The sequence below is a fragment of the Schistocerca nitens genome, chromosome 2 (assembly GCF_023898315.1).
Source record: "Schistocerca nitens isolate TAMUIC-IGC-003100 chromosome 2, iqSchNite1.1, whole genome shotgun sequence".
Classification (NCBI taxonomy): domain Eukaryota; kingdom Metazoa; phylum Arthropoda; class Insecta; order Orthoptera; family Acrididae; genus Schistocerca; species Schistocerca nitens.
The window spans coordinates 878305951-878328455 of record NC_064615.1 but is presented as its reverse complement, the minus strand read 5'-3'; the positions used below and the strand labels follow the sequence as shown (position 1 = coordinate 878328455).

Here is a 22505-nt window from a genome sequence, read left to right as displayed (position 1 = left end):
TGTAAACAAACAAATGCAGGGTGTACCACATATCCACCGCCACCTAGCGGTTTAGTCCACTTGGTCTCCAATTTGTTCTTTGGTAGCAGTTTGCACTTGTCCACTTCTCTCGTGATTAAGAATGTTGGCGAGATGCAATATATGTGGTGAAGAATTTTTGTATGATTGACATAACACTGGTAAGTTAGAAAGCCATATTCTACTCATTATACTATATCTCTATTCAATGGTTATATGTAACATATTTTTATATCTTCTGATACCAGTTTTGTGTTGTATTTCATAGTCTTTAAAAATGAAGGAATATCGAAAGGTGATTTTGGAAATAATAAAAAGCGTGGTCAAGACATTCAACAAGAGTTATTAAAGTTATACGTCATCATTGGAATGGATCCTACTTGTTTTTTGTTCCTTTTTTTGTTTTCCCCTGTGGGAGGAGGTTGTAGTATTTCCCATTCGTCACCTACGTTTAATGATTGTTTTATTAAGATTGTGAGTACAGTTAGGTACGTACGAATTAGCCGGTAGTCCTCAGAACGAACCACTAGACTGCATACATTTTATCTGGAGAGAATCTGTCTGGGTGCTTCCCTGCTAATTCTATGGTTGTTCGCTGACAAAGTAGCCGAGTGTCAGATGAACAATCCGAAGATCCGGATTTCAATCCTCAGTCGATGCTACGATTTATTGCCGACACTTATGGCTTCTTTCTCATCCGAAAGTGATTTCTTCGCGTAGAAAATGCCGAGTTGCACCGTAGTTCTTGGTCCATTTTAAACTGGCTGGGCAAATCATTAAAACACCAGAAGAATGGAAGGACACACCTCCCTCAACAGAACTACACCTAGTACAGCAGTCTGGTGTTCAAACCAACCTTCGGCTTAAGGACAACTAACCATTGTTTTAATACTCTGCTTTCAAACAACTAGGTATTTAAAGAGAAATTATTATTGTTCGTATACATATTTAACTGAGGTAGCTAACGATATTTTTCTTTTTAAAAAGATATGAAGCTGACCGATGACGGCAGTAGCTAAGTTTTCACGAAAGAGCGAGTCTTGACCGCTTCTGATTCAAGTTGCTGAAGAGTGAACTTATGTGCAATACACAGATTTGTGTATACGGGTTAAAATAACGCGACTTTTGAGCATCAGTAATCAGTCAGATTTAATGGAAAAGTTGGGTTATATGTCGAGAATTTCACATTGTGTCACTTTGCACCCCATGAACGCATTGGCATATCAATGATTATTTTTGTAATTGGACCAAGCCTCTGCTACATTCTGGAAAGGTGACGGTAACAAATACAAGGCCAGTTACGAGTTAATGGTTCACTTCAAGAGACTGTCTAGTGAGGTTAGAAACTTTACCTCGAAAGTATAGGGGCCTTGAGGCATCACAAAATTTGCCTATCACGCGCTATCATAGTATTTATAACACATGCTTTTTAAGGAAAATAAAACATGATTCAACAGACAGCGGGAAACGCAGTTATTCTCTTTCAGTTCCAAATGGCATTCGAAATCGAGAGTCCTCAAGTTATTGAATGTTATCCAAGGTTATTGAATGTTATCCACCAAACAGACATAATTGTTACATGGGCCTTCGCTAAAGCGATGACTTAGTAATTTGATGAAGGTACTGAAAGGAGCTTTGAATCTGACGTGTTGCCATCAGAAGCTTGAATATCTGAAAATGCTCTCGTTTGTAGAGTGAAACAGTAATAAAGCAATTAATACGCGACCTGTGAAGATTTGTCTGTACATTAATTTACTGGAATTTCTGGTCTCAGTACTGGATATTTGTGTAAACCAGATCTCTGCGTCGAGTCCTTCCAAAGTGGATTAATTCCTAGAGGTCCCACCACATTTGTCTGAACTGTTTATCGTCCACGTTTCACTTATGTACAAGGCTAGACTTCAGATAAATATCTTCAGACAAGACAATTTTTGAAAAGTATTTTTCTTGCTCTTGTCGGTCTACAGTGTATATCCTTTTTATTACATTCATCACTAGTTATTTTCGTGCAGAAATAAGACATGTCATGCACTGCTTTTAGTGTCTCACTTCCTAATCAAATGGCTCAAATACATCTCTTTTAATGGAGACTGACTTGCAGCTTTCTATAGATCAAGAATCTCTTCAGCAACATGAGAGATTTTATAGCTGGTCAAGAATTTACGACTACCTTTACTTTACTGTCGGAACAGCTCCTCCCCTCTGCCCTCCTCCCCCGTCCCCTTGCATACGCACACAAGAAATTGAAACATTATGTGAGCAGACATACTAATATGCGTAGAGGCAGTGACCAGCAGTGAGCACGTGACGGGAATCGATGATGGAACCACCGCAGAAGTGGCTGCCGCCGTCGCCGATGGCGTACTTGCGTTGCAGCGACACCTGGAAGAGAGGCAAACAGCTGTTAGTATGGCTGGACGCCTGCCACAGCTTCTGGTAATGGTAACTTGGGAGACGTATCTACAAGGAGTTTCAGTTCTGTCAGTTGGGGACGTGACAGACGTTATGATGTAGCAACAAGGTTGCTGTATGCAGAGCGACTCAAATACACTAACCTGTTCTCCCGTTACGAGCCCAGTCGAGTATCAATAGCACGTGGACAGATCTATCCCGGTTAGTAACTGAAAAGTCGCATCGAAGAGCGTTTGAGATTACGTGCCTGAATATTCCTCCCGCAGGCCGCAGTAGTTGGTCAGTCGAAATGGCAAACTGTTGTGCCAGGTAGGGTGGAAGCACCGACGTCATTAAGCCCGACATAGATAGAGACGGAGATACCCACCAGGTACACTATGGTACAGTTAAAAGTTGAATCATCTTACACGTTACTAGAGCAAAATGTCGCTCAATTGATGCCATGCTGCTGTAATAAAACAGTATGGGCATATTATTTTCCTTTGCAGTGAAGACATTTGGTTGCCGATTTTGGAATCTGCACGAGTTAGTAAAACTGTATGACGGACCAGAATTCGAAATCGAAACTTTGGCTTTGAACGAGTACGCCCTCTAGCGGAGTGAGGTATGCAGAATGGACCTCTGAAGGTTGGAATATCGAAGAGAAGTACAAAAGCATGGCGACTGTGAGCAGTGTTTCGATAACTCAGCCAGCAAGTGCTTTGTCCGCAAAAGACAATGTTAAGGTTCGAGTTTGGATCCAACACAGACTTTAGATTTCCTCTTTTAAGTGAAGATCTCTTTGACGAAAAATGTAAAATTTCCGCAGAGCTAACACGGTATGGAGAGTTTTGTATGCTCGCCGGACTAGGACATCGAAATTGATACGGACGCATTAGCATTGGCCATATTTTGCATCGCAACCTTACCGCGGGCTGCATGGACTTCAGAAACAGATTTTTTAAAACTTTTTGGGTTTCGGAACATGCCCATACAGCCATCTCAGCACTGGAAATGTTATACTACAGTTGGTTTTAGCAATTCATAGCATACATTAATTTAAGTCGTACCCTGATACGATGTTACAGAGTCTTAACAGTGAACAGATTCTGACAGAAAACAGTCTTGTTTCAGATTGACATATAACACAGAATATACGGAGGTAGCATGCTATGAAAATCATACTGGTTATACAATAAAAATGATAAATCGCCGTTGGTACACATTTTCGATATTCCCTATTCAATCCATACTAACGACTATGTATCTAAATTAGCACAAAAATGTTCCTTTTCTTATGTCCTGGAGGAATTGTATCAAAGGCTGCGGTTACAGAATTGAATACTCGTCCACGTCCATAAGTACCATCTAGAGAGAACATGAGAACAGTGTACAAGAACGATTTGGGTATTACAGCCATTCAGACACATACAAATAGGAGGTACATAGTGACATATATTTATAGGCCTCGACAAGATCATCTGGCGACATAACCCAGGAGGAAAGTGTGCACACTTTACTCGTCCACTTGTATTAATGTTTCCGAAGCCTTCTAATAGCCGACGTTGTTTTCACACACAGTTACTCGCTTCCTCTTAGTTTTTCTCTAGGTTTGCTATTATGGTTCTGTTTGTACTTGGGCTTTCCCTTTCTTATTACTCTCAGCTTGTCCATTTCGGATTGTGTGAATTTTTTTTATCATCGACCACTCGGTCGTTAAGATCACTGGCCGTTTTCTCAGAAACTGACTCCTGGCGCTCCCACACACACATGGGAAGTGCGTCACTAAATTAGCTTGCTTCCGTTGTGTACTCCCCACTTGTAATTTCACAAGCTGCCGTCTTACAATAGTTTAAGGTCGTGAAAGAATGTTCTGTCACATCAAGGTATTAAGCCTATATGCTGAGGTACACTCTAAGACACACACACACACACACACACACACACACACACACACAAAGATGCGCGACGAAGAAACTATCTGAATGGGACAAAAATCGGTAGATGTGATGTACGTATATAGACAAACAATTGATTTCAGTTTCAGCAATATTGGATGATGTATCTAAGATAAAGAGCTTGACAAATTGACCATGTCAATAACGAGTTGGTCCACTTCCGGCTCTTATGCAAGCAATTAATCTAATTTGCGCAGAGTACAGAATTGTTGGATGTGCTCCTGAGGAATATCACGCAAAACTCTGTCCAATTGGCGGGTTATATCTTCAAAATTCCGATCTGGTTGAAGGGCCCTGCCCACGATGGTCAAAACGTTGTCAGGTGGGGAGAGATCCAGCGACCTTGCTGACCAACTTTGAGTTTGGCTGGCACGAAGACAAGCAGTAAGAAACTCTCGCCATGTTTGCGTGAGCATTATTTTGCTGAAATGTAATCCCATGACGGCTTGCCATGGAGGACACAAAAACGTAGCGTGGAATATCGTCGACGTGCCACTGTGCAGAAGGCTGCCGCGGATGACAACAAAGCCATTCTGCTACGAAAAAAATGGCACTTCAGACCATCATTCCTGGTAGTCGTGCTGTGTGGCGGGCGACGGTCAGGTTGTAATCCCACCGCTGTCCAGTGCGTATCCAAACGCCTCCGCCTGTCGTCTCATTGGCTGGAGGAGAATGTCCCGCTTCGAACTGAGCCTGGACTATCAGCGAAGACGTATCTCGAGAAGCCCTGGACAGCTCTATGATACCAACCTGCTTGTCGCCCGCCGTACGGCCCGACAAACAGAAGTGGTTGTCTGGGGTGCCATATGGTTATCATACGCATCACCTTTTCAACATGACATTCTGCGCCCCTTTTTGTTGCCTTCATGGCTAACCATACTGGCTTACTTTTCAACAAGATAATGCCCGTCCGCAGTCGGCGAGAGTTTCCATTTCTTTCCTTCGCACCTGACAAACTGTACGTTTGCCAGCATGGTTGCCGGATCTCTCCCCAAATGAGAACGTTTGGAGCATTATGGACAGCTTACGATTTCGACGATCTGACTCGCCAACTGGACAGAATGTGCCACGATATCCCTCTGGAGGACACCCAACCACTCTATCAATCGAAGCCAAGTCAACAAGCTTGCCTAAGGACCAGAGATGGACCAACACGTTGTTGAATTGCTCATTTGTGAAGCTCTTTCTCTCGAATAATTATTCCACATTTTTCCTGAAATTCGAATCGTTGTCTGTCTGTACATGTGCATCACATCTACTAATTTCCGTCCCATTTGGATAATTCCTTCGTGGTGCATATTTTTTTGTCTTAGATTGTATTTCCTATTATGTTTTGCTTGGTTTATATTATAAAATTCCAGATCGCACGACTTTACAGTTGTACACGGCTTGTCATACGACCAAGCTTAGTTCATGTAACAGTCGGAACTATAGATGACTTCGTCAAGTCATATTTTCTCACTTGATGCCAAGCAGGATTGCCGTGTACCTGTACTATGTTTATTGCCAGAAAAAGAATGTCTGTCCAAACCCATTGAAACAGCACTCGTGGAGAGGAGTGGTTTTGGACTTACCTGGTAAGGGAACTCTTGGATGGTAGCATTTCGTCCTCCTACGATGCGGCCGGCTTGGACTTGGAGACCGTGGGTACGTCCCCAACCTGCAACAGAACAAGACGAAGTGACGACAGTTCTCCAACAAACTAGTTAGATGAAGTATTACGGCGAAAAAGATCAGCAACGAAGAGAGGGCTATGAAGCTTTCGCGACCGCACTGCGCTCATTGTTGTGACTTGAAACGTTTGCCAAACAGTGCGTTTAAGAACAAAATCAACAATTAGACGTAGAATGCACATGTGTCAGTTCTAATATGTCTAATTTATAGTGATATTCTGTGATTTTAAGTCATAAATTCCTCTCAGGTCAGTGCATAAGTCCCGTGTTTTTGTGCTGAGAGGTTTCCAACACGGAAAAAAAATTGTTTAATAGTCAAAAGGTTCTCAAGAGACAAACTGCTTTGATGTCAGATCAGGTGGAAGTCATCCAATGTCAAATCTGTTGAACGCATCGTACTTCAAAACTGCAATTTCTCGATTACGTGACTTTTGTGAGTGGGTTTGTTCACATGGTATAAAATATGGTTTTCTTTTGTAACTCCGACACCTCCAAATTTTTTTTCTCCATTTCGGTCACTACACTTACATAGAATCATCAGCATAGAAAATACCTTATATATGAAGATAGTAACTGTTCTCGAAAGAACGGAGACCATTGATGATCGTGCAGCTTCTCTAGAATAAACGATAATTAATTGAAACCCTCAGCTGCCGACAGGTGTTGTTGACGTACCTCGATGGGGACAGCTGAAAATGTGTGCTCCGACCTGGACTCGAACCCGGGATCTCCTGCTTACAGGGCAGACGCTCTATCCACATTTTTTTTTTAATCTCATTTTGTTCGTTTACGTTCGTTGTAACTGCTCTGGGCGGACGTCGAACGACACCCGTTTCAGTTCGTTGTTGATCCATTAACTTAGTTTTTTTTGTTACAGAGGGCAGCTATCCCTCTGACCGAACACGCTGAGCTACCGTGCCGGCTAACCTGAGCCACCGAGGACACAGCTGAATAGCGTGACTGCACGGACTTATCTCTTGCGCGCTTCCCGTGAGACGCACATTTCCAGCTGTCCACAAGGTACATACGTAATGTACCTAATAGATATTTTCCCATCAACTCATTACTCGCGCACACTAAGGTGTCGATTCCCGTAAGAGTTCGGGCAAACTGTGCGCATTCGCACAGACGAAGGTCAATGGCCGGCACGGTAGCTCAGCGTGTTCGGTCAGAGAGCTGGTTGGCCTCTGTAATAAAAAACTGAGTCGAAGGATCATCAAACGAACTTGAACGGCTGTCAAGTGACGTCCGCAACGACCAAACACAACGATCAACAACGAACAAAATAGAAAAAATTATCCATAAAAAAAACGCCGGCACGGTAGCTCAGCGTGTTCGGTCAGAGGGTTAGCTTCCCTCGTAATAAAAAAACTGAGCTAATGCATCAATGACGAACTGAAACGGATGTCTTGCGGCGTCCGCCGCGAGCAGAGGCAACGAACTAAAACGATCAAAATGAGATTAAAAGAAAACAGATGGATAGAGCATCTGCCATGTAAGCAGGAGATCCCGGGTTCTAGTCCTGGTCAGGGCCCACATTTTCAGCTGTCCCCATCGAGGTATATCAACAACACCTCTCGGCAGCTGAGGGTTTCAATTCATTATCGTAGAAAATACCTTTTTCATCTCACTATTCAAGCTCTGAACAACTGCGATGCCTATCTTGAGCGCAGCTTTTTCATGGCTTCTTAGTGTCTTAACTTACCAGACTCTTTCTTATAGCACATATATGGTGCCCTATTTCGTACGTCTTTGGTTGTCATACACGGCACCTTTGCAACACGACGGTACGTCGATGACAATGCCCGCCCCGTTTTGTTGTCCTTCATGACTAACCATCCTGGGCTTATGTTCCAACAAGATAATGCTCATCTGCACACGGCAAGAATTTCTACTGACAGCGTGTAAGTATCACATTTTTTAGCTTTGTTGTGATTGTAATTTTGGGAGGACGCCATTCACAAATGTCGCTTTGCAAGGAAATGCGACATCATCTGAATTAATCCATCCATTATTGAAATGTGGGAAATTCACGAGCAGATGTCTTACAAACCGTCAGTACATTTAGATGAATTTATGGAACACTGTCGAAAGCAAAGGGTTTTATGAACTACAATATGCTAGGCTAGCAACCTGAATGAAAGACAGATAATATACACTAATTACTGCAGTAAGCCCCAAAAAACTGCTTCATATGTTAAACTGACACTAGCGTGCCTCAACACATACCTCTCTAAGGTGTTTTGTACTATAGTCTTAAAATTTGATGAGTGATGCTCAACATTTTCGATCACATATTTTTCACGGCATTCTCAAGTAATCTGAAATAGTTTCTAGTAGTTCTTGTTATCTTTCTTTACGTTCCAATTTACAACTGTATTCAGTGATGCAATAACTCCGTTATGATAACTGATCTCCTGCTCAAACAAATTTCGGGCTTGCAGCCGGTCGTCGTTCAATACTTCGCATGATATTTCAACTGGGCACCTGCCAGGCATCTTCAGGTGAACCGTCGCAGACTGGCGAAAACGATTTTTTTTGTTTTTTTTTTCTTTATTGTATTTTAATTCCCCATCGGGGCGGACTGGCAGCAGCATATGCGCTGCTCTTCAGCCGAAAAACATAGAACCAACAATAGAAGACATTTAAAAAGAACAAAGGAGAGAATATGGTGAACATAGATATAAAAAAGGGGGAACATCATGGAAGGCAATAGACAAAAAACGGGGTGACCGTAAAATGGAGATAAAAAACTGTTAAAACTGTTTAAAAGTAGCACACACAAAAAAGCGACACACTGCAACAATTAAAAGAACACAAAGCACAGTATGACTGGAGCATAAAAGGTATCGACGGATGGTGTAGCACATAACAAACACTGACGGCGAACCTCAAGGCAGTACACAATTAAAATCACACCTCTTGACGCACAGGAGAAACAGCACTAAACACAACACTGATGTGGCACACTGATGATGATCAAAACAGAGGATCTGCCAGGCGCAAGGAGATGAGGGAGATTGGAGGAAGGGAGGGAGGGGAAGAGATGGGGGAGATGAGCGGGGGGCGCGCTGAAGAGGGCCAGGTAGGGAGGGATGTGGGAAGGAAAGAGGCAAGTATGGGGTGCAGGGTCTCAGGGGAGGGGGGGGGGAAGGAGGAAAATCCGCTCTGGGAGAAGGAGGGAAGAGGAAAAAAGGGGGCACTGCGGAGGGGGGGGCGGGGGAGGGGAACAAGGCCAGGTTATAGTTGGAAGGAAGGGTAGATGTCACGGCAAAGTTCGTCATCCGGGAGGGGGAGGCGTTGGAAATTGCCCTGATGAAGGAGATGGAGGGTGTGGAGGTGGAGAGAGGGAGGGATACAGCGATAGAGGCGTGGCAACGGGTGGGGGGTGGAGAGGAAGGACGAAACCAGAGGGTGGGGGGGATCAAGCCTGCGGACAATGTAAAGGATGCGGAGATGTTGGAGGAACAGGAGGAGGTGGGGGAAGGGGATCGCGAAAACGTCCTCCGTTCCGCAATATATAGCGTACTGTAACTATTCTGCGCATGCATAGAAAACTTGATAGTTGAACCACACTGCCCACCGGCAGCGCCCTCGCAGGTGGAATAGCGGAACACAGTCACCCTCTGCGTTGCTGTTTGCCACGGCAGTCGACGCACTCTGTCGTCTTCGATTTGAGCAAATCGTGAAGATGATGGGATTCCATGCACTGTCCTGCTGGTAGCCACTGTCACGGTTTAACAGATTTTCCGCCAGTCGTATTTCTATGCATTCTTTGATAATGGAGTCCCAGAAAGACGTTGCTGTGGACAAAATCATTGTTTTCTCATACTCCAATGAATGTCCAGTAGAAATACAATGTTCAGCAATAGCGGACTTGGTTGGCTGCAAAAGGCGGGTGTAACGTTGATGTTCAGTGCAGCGTTCTTTCACGGTGCGTGTGGTTTGACCTATGTAAGCCATATGACATTGGCACGGTATCTTGTAAATTCCGGCACTAACAGTTAAAACTAAGAAGCAGGAAGTGAATAAAGAGGAGAACATGCCGGAACAATCTTTAGCTTTTCTTCCTTTCGTTGGCAACTCTTCGTTTAAAATAGCAAGAATCCTCCGTAATTTCAGGTAAAAGTGGTTTTCCGCCCACCATCGAAGATTGCGGACCTTGTAGGATCAGTTAAGGACGATCTGTTACTACGAAAGGCCGGAATTTACAAGATACCATGCCAATGTGGTATGGCTTACATAGGTCAAACCACATGCACCGTGAAAGAATGCTGCACTGAACATCAACGTTACACCCGCCTTTTGCAGCCAAGCAAGTCCGCTGTTGCTGAACATTGTATTTCTACTGGACATTCATTGGAGTATGAGAAAACAACGATTTTGTCCACAGCAACGTCTTTCTGTGACTCCATTATTAAAGAAACCGTAGAAATACGACTGGCGGGAAATCTGTTAAACCGTGACAGCGGCTACCACCTGGACAGTGCATGGAATCCCATCATCTTCACGATTTGCTCAAATCGAAGACGACAGAGTGCGTCGACTGCCGTGGCAAACAGCAACGCAGAGGGCGACTGAGTTCCGCTATTCCACCAGCGAGGGCGCTGCCGGCGGGCAGTGTGGTTCAACTATCAAGTTTTCGACGCATGCGCAGAATAGTTACAGTACGCTATATATTGTGGAACGGAGGACGTTTTCGCGGACGGACATGGGGATTGTATCCTTCTACCATCCTCCACACCTACAAATCCCTCATCCGTCCTATCCTCTGTTATGCCAGCGTTGCCTGGAACTCCGCCCCCACCCGCTTTTACAAGGCCCTCCAAATCCTTGAACGCCATGCGCTCTGCCTTGCCTTCCGTATCCGCCTTCCTTCCCCCACACGGCTCCTGTATGAACTGATCCCCTTCCCCCACCTCCTCCTGTTCCTCCAACATCTCCACATCCTTTACATTGTCCGCAGGCTTGATCCCCCCCACCCTCTGGTTTCCTCCTTCCTCTCCACCCCACGCCTGTTGCCGCGCCTCTATCGCTGTATCCCTCCCTCTCTCCACCACCACACCCTCCATCTCCTTCATCAGGGCAATTTCCAACACATCCCCGTCCCGGATGACGGACTTCGCCGTGACATTTACCCTTCCTTCCAACTATAACCTGGCCTTGTTCCCCCCCCCGCCCCCCCCCCACCGCAGTGCCCCCTTTTTTCCTCTTCCCTCCTTCTCCCAGAGCGGATTTTCCTCCTTCCCCCCCTCCCCTGAGACCCTGCACCCCATACTTGCCTCTTTCCTTCCCACATCCCTCCCTACCTGGCCCTCTTCAGCGCTCCCCCCGCTCATCTCCCCTATCTCTTCCCCTCCCTCCCTTCCTCCAATCTCCCTCATCTCCTTGCGCCTGGCAGATCCTCTGTTTTGATCATCGTCAGTGTGCCACATCAGTGTTGTGTTTAGTGCCGTTTCTCCTGTGCGTCGAGAGGTGTGATTTTAATTGTGTACTGCCTTGAGGTTCGCCGTCAGTGTTTGTTATGTGCTACACCATCCGTCGATACCTTTCATGCTCCAGTCATACTCTGCCTTGTGTTCTTTTAATTGTCGCAGTGTGTGGCGTTTTGTGTGTGCTACTTTTAAACAGTTTTAACAGTTTTTTATCTCCATTTAACGGTCACCCCGTTTTTTGTCTATTACCTTCCATGATGTTCCCTCTTTTTTATATCTATGTTCACCATATTCTCTCCTTTGTTCTTTTTAAATGTCTTCTATTGTTTGTTCTATGTCTTTTGGCTCAAGAGCAGCGCATATGCTGCTGCCAGCCCGCCCCGATGGGGAATTGAAAAACAATAAAGAAAAAAACAAAAAAAAAAACGTTTTCGCCAGTCTGCGACGGCTCACCTGAAGATGACTGGCAGGTGCCCAGTTGAAATATCGTGCGAAGTATTGAACGACGACCGGCTGCAAGCCCGAAATTTGTTTGAACAGTCAATTCGCCGGGAAAATTTTAAAATTCACAACTGATCTCCAATCTCCTCTAACTGAGTCGAGAATTTCGGTCCTGTTGGCGACCAAGAGATTTAATATGTTGCCTTTAGGAGATGGTTCCCTGATAAGCTGCTCAAGGTAAGTTGCAGATACGGCATTTAGAGCAGTTTCTCATAACTCCCTGTTTCCACTACCCATCTTTTTCTCTTGAGTCTCCCAGTGTAAAGTTGGTAAATTGAAATCTCCACCTGACATTAAAACAGGACCACGAAATTTACGTAAAATCTTCTCCAAGTTTCCACCAAACGTTTCCTCGTTTCTATTCGTACAGCAGGGGTCTATAAAAACATTCGATGATTATGTTTGATCCTCCTCTAATACTTATTTCGCATTCTGAATCCGTATTAGCCTTGTTAGGTAGTATTGTATTTTTTACATCTACAAATTCACAACCAACACCGGCGTTCAATGCATTTTTCCGATACAGCTGCACATTCCAACCGTAATTTAGACTTTCATTGAAATTAACATCTAGCTTCAGCCATTTTCTGTCCTTAGTACTATGTGGGCACTGTTACCTTTATAAACGAACTTGTTAGGGACACTTCCACAGACGATCCTAGAGTTAACTAATACTGTATCAACAATCTTTCTTCGATATGCCGTGATGAATACTATTTTATAATTAACAGAGACAGTATTCTTCCCCATTTGAAATTAGAACATATTTTATCGCTTCAGTGGTGGGATATCTCTAACGTAAAAAAAAAAAAAAAACCACGTGTGCAACATACTCTGGTACCGCAGTAGGCGCTTCCTGCACATAGTGACCTACTGAGAATGCACATTGGACATCATAACTTGGCCGCCAGGGCTTTAGCCTTGTTATTCTTCTAGAGTCGTGGGCGTGCTGCCATTTGACCATTATCTGAGGCGAGCTGTTATCTCTATCAATTACCGGGCTACAGCAGATATCTGGAATTTAAATCAACCCACTATCTGAACCCAATGACCTGCAAGCATTCACATGTGGTTTCTGAATGGATGTTGTAACTTGCAACTGCTTAATTTTTTCCTATATAGCATAGTACACCTCAATATCAAGGTAAGATTTTACGTTTTCGTTACTCATTCAAAAGATCAGCGGGACACTGGCTTGTTTTGTGGGCACGATAAGGTCACATAAATGATCGTCTTAACCTCAATGTGAGACGAGAGAGGCACTGTGCTCCACGAGAGCGCTTACTGTTAAAATCGTGAGACAGTATTTTGCATGAAGTTTCGAGAATATTACATCATACCAAAACACACCTCTCTTTTTAATGCCCATGACAATGGAATTACAGAAATTTGAAAAGCTGCCGTGGTATTTCAACAGTCGATCATTTCTAATACAGTATCGTAGAGTAGAACAGCCAGGAGAGTAGGCTGTGGAACTTTCGCGCTCGTGGCCGTGCGGTAGCGTTCTCGCTTCCCACGCCCGGGTTCGATTCCCGGCGGCGTCGGGGATTTTCTCTGCCTCGTGATGACTGGGTGTTGTGTGACGTCCTTAGGTTAGTTAGGTTTAAGTAGTTCTAAGGTCTAGGGGACTGATGACCATTGATGTTAAGTCCCATAGTGCTCAGAGCCATTTGAACCATTTATTTGAACTTTCGCTACACACCGTACAGTGACTTTTGCAGAGCAAAACCAGAGGTAGATGTGTCCATATTGGTTGTATGCTATCGCCAAGAAATGGATCAGTTTCCATAAAACACGAAAGACATTAACATTGTTACGTAAGCAGACACAATGCTTTAGGAATAAAATATTATCCATTTTTATGATGTGAGGTAACGATTGTTATGTTTTAACAGCAATAAATGATGCATTCAACCGTATTTCTGCTCTACATACAGCTGAACAATGCGTTTCGAGACAATGCTCTCACTATCAGGTTGTAAGACTTAACTCATCAGGAAAAAAACACTATAAAAAGTCTAACAACAATCGACGATTCTAATGTAGGACGAGGACACGCAGTCCAACGTGTTTTTACTCAATTTCATTTTATGAAAACCGCAATTGTGTTAGCAGACATTTAAGTGTTTTAACCACGTGAGCTACGTTTTACAACTTGATGATGAAAGCATTGTGTCTCGAAACACGATGTTGAGGAGTGCTTAGGACAGAATACTACCAATTAGGTTTAGGAAAGTAGTTGGTGAGATAAACACTGAGATGAGTGAAAAACTGCCGGATCATGCATGACGTTTTAATTTATTACGCTCTTGTGGTTAACTCTTTTCGCAACACATTTCGCAGACAATATTCAAATATACCACTGAACTTAGCTGCAAAATTATGTCATTGTACTACGCGTTCTTCAAGAAGATGTGACGTCATAAATATTGAGCTGCGTGACCACGAAACTGCAGGGCGAAATTCACTAGAGACAGGTGAAATATGTGTGAAATATATTAAATATATGTGACATGTGCCTAGTCTAGCAAATTCGTGGATAAAAAGCTCCTGCTAAACACCTGGATCAATTTTAATCGAACTTGGCTCACATATTACTAGAGAGAAAGAGAGAGGGTGGGGCGGGGGAGCAGTGGGTCATGGGCAGATGGGAAAGGAGGAGATGAATTAACGGAAGACTGGACTACATATATACTCGGGCAACGCCGATATCTAAATAAATTGCTGGCCACTGAACTTCTAAAACCAGGGAGGCTAAGAGGTACCCTTATTTCACCTATTGTGCGTGTACAGTACAACAGAATGAGCCCATGATCAAATTAGATGATTTGAGGATATACGATGGTTTCGTTTAGTTCAAATAGCTCGCTTCTGTATCAGCAACATTACTCTAACGCGACTGGGTATCAGGGTAGACAGATATGGATCGACATGTAGTGGCTGTCGAGTCATGACGTCCCAGTCTCTCAGAAACCGAAGCCCAGATGTTTTCAAAGCGTGAGAGATTTAGAGAACGTCGAACACACTATATAGGGTTTTGTGCTATCTTTTTCTATCCACAGGAACATATTTTTTAAACAACATACGAGGTACATTTAATAATAATTAAGGAGACAAAATGAAACAGAAATGAAACAATTTGTGGCAGTAGTTCTGTACTCTCGTGATTTTAGGGTGGCACTATTGCGATGAGAAATATTGTTTCGTTTATAACTTCAAAATTCATGTAACGATGCCTTGTCCGCTTGAAGTTCCCAAATTATTTGTGCATCCCACTTTTTGATTTCTGAAGGTGAAAGGCCGGCTAAAATGTTTTCTGGAATTGCTTTTCAGTAGAGTGAAAATTATATGAAGTGTGTAAATTTTTATAAGATGGCAGAACTGTTTAAAAATGGTCCAACTTTAGTGACGGATGGCCACTTGAAGTGTCAACTCGTTCGCTTTGAACCTGCATTAACGAAATTATTCGTAAAGGCCGACATATTATAGCTGAATATCTAGCAAAAGCAGTTGCAGTAAGTGTTGGCACAGATCACAGCGTTATCAGTAAGAAGCTCAAGTACAGCAAAACATGTGCAAGCTAGGGTCTGAAAGAGATAACGCAAGAATACAAGGAAACAAGACTTAAAGTACAGACTCGAAAGAACTGTATGAAAGGGGAACTGACGAATTTATAAACAAGATTTTAACTTGTGGTGAAACTTGTATTCACCATTTTGAATGAGAGTACGGAAGACAAAGCGCAGAATGGGAGCACACCAGCTCACCTGTTCGAAATAAATTCAGAACGCAAGAATCAACGGAAAAATTCACGACAGTCTCCTGGGACGCCCTGGGTGTCGTCTTTTGTGATTATTTGGAAAATCAGTGTACAGTAAACAGTGAAGACCACTCAAAGATGCAGATGAACGAAATAAAGTCAGTTACGAGAGGAAAAACGTCACGGATTGTTTGGTCCACACAAAAATCGATTACGTGAAATAAATATCAGTGACAGCGAGGAGGTCAAAGAATTTGTGGAAAAGTGGCTGAAACAAAGATTTCTTCGCATCAGATATAAAAAACTAATTCATCTCTGGGACAAGTATATTAATATTTTATTCTATATTATTTAATATACAGTGTGTCTGAAAAAGAACTCCCTACTTTTAATGAGTCCTAGAATCTGTACAAAGTGACATACAATGTTCTAGTTTGTGGTGTTTGATTCATCAGCTCTCCCAGTTTCGCTGCCCCGCAGTTGGCACGTCTGCTTGCTCTTGAGACTGCGCCAGTGCTGTTTTTCCCCCTCAGTTCCCTCAGTCAACCCAGACGTGCATGGAATGCAGTGTAGAGCAACTCAGCAACAATGTGTACTCCGCAACAGAAAGCGCAGTGCATTATTTGGCTTGTGAAAACTGAGTCAGTTACAGTGCAACGTTGTGTGCAGTGAAAAGATCAGAGACATCAATCATTTATGGGAAAGAATCGTCGTGGCGGTTGTGACAGTTACACCCAAAATGTTGGTGAATACGTGGCGAGAAGTGGAATATCGTCTCGACGTGTCCAGGGCAACAAATGGATCCTACTTAGAAGTCTATTAACATTAAAGAAAACATGAAGGAATTCTCACTGATATAATTTTTCATTAATTTCCCCATTAAATTTATACTTAAAACTGGGGAGTTCTTCTTCAAACACCCTGTATAATAATGTATTAATAGTGGTGGGGATTATGTTGAAAAGAAGTAAAAGTCTAATTAAAAAAAAAATTCAGTGTTTTATCTACATAAATTTATCTCTTTAATTACTGAAAGTTCCCCGTAAACTGTTTTAACAGTTCTTGCACAACATTTTCTTTATACTATGTTATATATGACCAGGACAGCGGCACAGTCTTGAATGAACATACTTGTCGAAGCTGCAAAATTGTCTTTCTCTGAAGTCCGTTGAAGTCTATTTTCACCCGAAAATATGTACAGGAAGACATTTTGTTACAGATATTTTCGTACTGTTAGTGTCCAAGGAATGGCATAGTGGCGTCCGAATAAGCGAATTTTCGATCGCTCTGTATATCTGCTTTGTCCATAGATGATCAGAAGAAAATGGCTGTGCATACCTGAGTGGGGCATCTGTAGTATACGGGAAGAAATGTCGCAGAGCTTGATAATGTGGCACAATCTGAAATAGACTGCGGACAGAGAGTACTCACCTTCGCCCACAGCCAGTCCACACAGAACGGCTATCGCCAAAAGGACGCGAGCTGTCACAGCCATGGTCTGCGAGACAGATGCCCGCACCTGCCCGTATATAAAGCCAAATGCTCTTATCAAAACTCTGATCATCAACTCAAGTGATGTTCTTGCTCTCTACAAGGTCGTAGATAACGCGCGCTGCTGTGATTGTCTCCATTTGTTCGCCGGCAGACACTTAAGGTCTTTTCCTCCTAACCGCGGATTTCGTGTATTGTTTTCACAATCTCCGATTTCTTAAACGCAGTTAAAGTTGATGAAATGATGTGGTAGGGAAGATTTGCCTGTATTGTTCTGGCTTTGCTATAAAAGATGTCACCTCTTGCACTAACCGATATTTAGCGTGGTCAGCGTGAACTATGTGCTTCTTGGAGGCTTTTTGTCGATTATGAGCTCTTTTTGTTGAGGAACAGATCGTCTGAGAACAGTGTTGGTTTTGTTGCAGCTTTCATCTAACTTTTTGTGTATGTGGTGAACGGAATTACTGAATAAAAATGAAATAGTTTGCAGACAGTCATGAAACAGTATTCTTTATGGTTCGTTTGTAGAAAATCGACAAAGAGAAAATAACGACATTGTCTATAATGTACCGCTGTAAGTTTCGATACTGCACCGGGAAAGTTTTAGAAACTTGCTTGTAAATTGTGCTTTAGAAACGAATTTAGCGTTATTAGTGCAACATAATGTTTAGAAATGTTGTGATGAATTTTCTAACGTGTTCTTTATCCTAAGTCATTGATTAACTAATTGTATTTTATTACTATATGGCAACAGAAAGGCGCTATGGAAACTGTAGCACAGATAAATTACATCTAGCTGTGGCAGTACATCTCAACACGGATCACAGATTACGTGAACGTGCTTGCATATAAAATGTGCCCAAGTCAACAGTTAGAAGGCCTTCTGAAAATATAAACGAAAACGCAAACTCGAATATAAAAATTTTTGGCCGCAGGAAAGCGTTTTCTAATGGAGCAGAAAACGAATCGAAGAGCATATTCTTATACTGGGAGAGACAATGTTGGGTTTAAACGTGTCGGACATAAGAAAACTTGCGTTAAGCATTGCAGAAGAAAACAGATTGCCCCATAATTTCAGTGCAGAAGAAGCCATGGCGGCAAAAAATGGGCTGAAGGCATCCATCCAAGGAATATCGTCGAAGCCGAGGGAAATGACGAAGACTCCAAACAAAACTTCCAAGTCTTAGCTAAGGAACCTGTGAACTGAAGATTAGTCAAGGCTAAAAAAAAGCTAACCCAAGTAATGGGGAAGAAACCTAGAACTAAAGATCCACCCGTCAAGAAAAAGCGTAGAAAATTAAGTGTAGAAAATTAAGTGTAGATAATTAAGTATAGTGTATTTCTGTTTCTTAGAATTTCCAGTCGTTAACTAAAATACCAAGATCAACATTCTGCAGCTGAGAATGGCGTTTTTAAAATAATTCTGTAACATACTGTTAAGGTCAAATGGTTCAAATGGCTCTGAGCACTATGGAACTTAACATCACTATGGAACTTAACATCAGTCCCCTAGAACTTAGAACTACTTAAACCTAACTAACCTAAGTACATCACACACGTCCATGCCCGAGGCAGGACTCGAACCTGCGACCGTAGCGGTCGCACGGGTCCAGGCTGACGCGCCTAGAACCGCTCGGCCACACCGGGTGGCTGTTAAGGTCAAAAGAAATAAAGTGGTGCAATTTAGGCACCTCTCTTCCAAATGTGACAACTGATGCAGGCAGAGCCATCAGCCTTTATAAAGGAAAACTTAGATACTGTAGCGATATTTGGTCGGTCAAACGAATCCACTTTTGTGATAAGGAATCCGACTGAATCGAAAGTTGTCGCATATAGTGCTGTTGACGGATGAACGGCTAAAGCAAGCCTCATGACCAGTCAAAATTTCAGACTGCTCCTTTATAAATTTCATCGAGGATTTCGTGCATAGCCCAAAAGAACTAGCGTCCCTGAGTAACAGGATATGGTGTACAAAGACGTAACTCAAGCCCTTGAGTTGTCTTTGGATTGCAGTGAAACATGTTCGGATAGCTCATTTATTAAGGGCAGTGACAGCAGAGAGTGACGTTCTGGGTTCGCGTCCCGGTTCAGCACATAAGTTTAAAACGACAAGAGTTTCATTACGGAGTGTAGATGTTATTGCAGAGAGAGCTATTCACTCTAGGTTTACTACAGTATCATCGATACTCCCTTTCGAAGTCAGTATCGTTCACGGTCACGATCTACCTTGTCAGACATTACGTGGGGATGACAAGCTTTCGGAAACAATTTGTACGTTGTGGCTATACCAGTTCTCCGCAGTTTACGTCCTGTCAGGTGTCTTGTTACACCAAGGTATGCAGGAGAGCTCGAGTGAGGTTGATAAAGTAGAATTGAGGTACTTGCGGTATTGCAACTGTGAGTAGATTTGGGACTGTTGGAGGGCAGGATACGTAAGACGTGACTGAATTGCTCAGTCGGTAAACAACTGTCCGCTTGCTGAGTTCAGGTCTAGAACATTATCAAAAAGTTCCATACTACAAGAATCTTTTACATTCTCTCCTGCAGACCAGGAAAAAATGAGTGCATGTGAAAAAAAGAATTCTGATAGACTCTTAGGTGGCCGACTGGTGGTACCGTAGATGTGACTATAAAGCAAGGAAATGTTTCAATCAGTTCATGGAACTGATGGTGGCTGCGCAGTCAGCTACTATATCGCTTCAACGAAGATCAGCGGTAATTGACTCTGGGTTAATCATCCTTCTTTTTGTTTCATTCCAGACAGTTTGAGGAAACATCACATCCAGATAGCATCGTGCAGCGTCTTCATCGTTTTCAACAGAGGAAATAGTGCTGCGCGACAAAACTAATATAAAAATAGAAATAGCTATTCTAACAGTGAAGAAGGCTCTGCACAACTGCCTAGACCATTGAGAAAGTCGCTTATTGGCGTGACACAAGGCTTGGAAACTTGGCGGTACTGTAGAACACAACAAATATAAACTGGACATGCATTCAGAATAAGACACAACAAACGAATTGATTTTTACACATTAACTAGAATCTGTCATAAATTCCATAAATAAACCATAGATAAAATGGAGATGAACGAATACTGAATGTTAGTGACCTTCTACTAAATATCAGCTTCCGTTCGAGCAGCAGAAGGTGAACTTGCGCAACAGTTCTGTAATGAGCTTACTCTGTCACGTATTCTCAAAAACGATAAGATAGCTATCATTCATGTTGCAAGTCTTCAATGACACGCCATCAATCTTTAATGAAACCAGTTGATGAATTTTTAATTATAGTTCGTAAAAGCTATGGAACGACGTCCGTGACCTAGTATGTTGTTCTTTGAGCACCTATCTTGATTCCTATTATTCATAACCCTTATTAAGGAGCTCACTGGATCTCTTGGATTCAGCTGATGAGTTTGCTTGAGGAAAGTAGTGGATCACTGCGGATATGGGCAGGAATTTCTCTGACATCAGCATCAGCACTCGGTTCTAAAGCAATTATGATTGTTATATTTCGCTAACATCAACATCAGTGCTGTCTTATTATCAAGGCCGTTCCTGGGATTATGTCATCATTGCAACTGGTCATTTGCACCATGGCCATTGCGAGAATTCTGACATAAGTATCAACACTTCCTTGTCATCAAGGCTACCCTCCCCCTCCCGCCCCCGGGCCCACAACCCCCTGCAACAAGCTCCTCCACATACCTGTGTCCCTGCTCAGCGAACTGCATGCAAGTTCACCCGAGCAATTTTGCACGTTGTCACCCAATGGCGTGAAAATCCAGCTCCCCGCTCTCTGAGCAATTTTTTAAATAATAATGTGATTACTTTTATTTCATTATTTGCTGCTCAGCATAAAGCGCGGCCAGCAGCAGCTGCTGCGATCGACTGGGAAGAAGAAGGCTATCAGTAGATATTTTGCCAATCCGCCTTTAATTATCATTATTACATGTGTATATCGCTATATTGAGGATCTTGTTATTATTATTCTTACAGTTGAGGACGCGCAGATGTTGCACACATCACAACAGCAGCCACTGTCCACGGGATTTTTCCTGAAGAAGTGTCGTCCGAGTATGTCACAGCACAATCACAGCAGTCAGGTCCCACACAAGCACGGTCATTCACCAACACGTACAATGCCACTGCCTCTGTTCTAAACGTGTCAACTCTGAGTCCTGACACTTGAAAATGCCTTTGAAGAGTTACAGAAGTAGGAATGCACGACGTATAGATGCTCAAGTGCAGCATTCGTAGTATGAGAAGGGCTATCTACGCAGTTTTATGAAATACATAGACGTGAAAATGATGGATGAGTATGACCCATCTCACACTCCTAGTAACATTCACAGGTTCGGGTGCAGATATGCACGGTAAGGCAGTGCTAGAATTAACCTCATGGGATACGAATATTCACTTAAAACTTTTAAGTGTTTTTAAATCCAAAGTCCTGTGCTATGAATTATCAATTCAACAGATAGACTGTGTAAGACGGGTGAACTATGAATTTATTTAGTATTTGCCCAACAACAGTGTAAATATACAAATCTAGCAATGCATCAATGCCTGTATTACTCCTGTACCAAAGTGCTAAGTGTTGGGCCTATAATTATAAAATAAGTGGAGGATGAATTTATTGAAGGAATGGCCATGTATGTACTTGTGACTATAGGGCTAAATGCGATTCACACTGAATTCAGAGTAAATATTTACTTTGAATTCTGCATGAAACGTATTCAGCCCTATAGTCACAAGTACATACATGGGCACATATATATATATATATATATAATTAGCAGAGGTTACTTATTCACAGAATTATATATATATATATATATATATATATATATATATATATATATATATATATATATATATATAAAATTTTATACACACATGCAGAATGATTTTATATACATAACAGAAACTGAGCAACTACTACGGAATTTTTTATACACAATATTCATAGCTTCACTCATTATAGATGGTTAGTAGACATACGCTATAATAAGGGAGGAGGAGAATGAGTTTTATTCACACAACAGCACCTGATCAACTACTAAGGGTTATACAGTATTTACAGTGCAAAGGGACTAACAGCAACAGGCGAAGAACTGCACATATAAACACGTATATACAACCACACATTATGTACAAGGAAAAACGGGTGCACGGTACACTCGATAATGTAGAAGTATGTGCAATCATACACAAACATACACACAACACTCCATCTGTGGTCCTGATCCCATCCGTACGGATTAAACGATTGTCTT

General features: G+C 42.5%; 1 protein-coding gene across 1 annotated transcript in view; it reads right to left on the bottom strand.

Moving 5' to 3' along the window:
- LOC126234686 (trypsin-like) overlaps window positions 1-17259 on the bottom strand; it is a 40050-nt gene extending 22791 nt beyond the window's left edge. Inside the window, exons 1-3 of the mRNA XM_049943425.1 lie at window positions 17168-17259; window positions 5942-6027; window positions 2288-2400 (exon numbers count right to left, since the gene is read on the bottom strand). Of these exons, the coding sequence (XP_049799382.1) occupies window positions 2288-2400; window positions 5942-6027; window positions 17168-17231 (263 nt within the window). The 5' untranslated portion in view covers window positions 17232-17259. The remainder of the gene's footprint in view (window positions 1-2287; window positions 2401-5941; window positions 6028-17167) is intronic.
- Between the last annotated feature and the right edge of the window lie 5246 nt (window positions 17260-22505).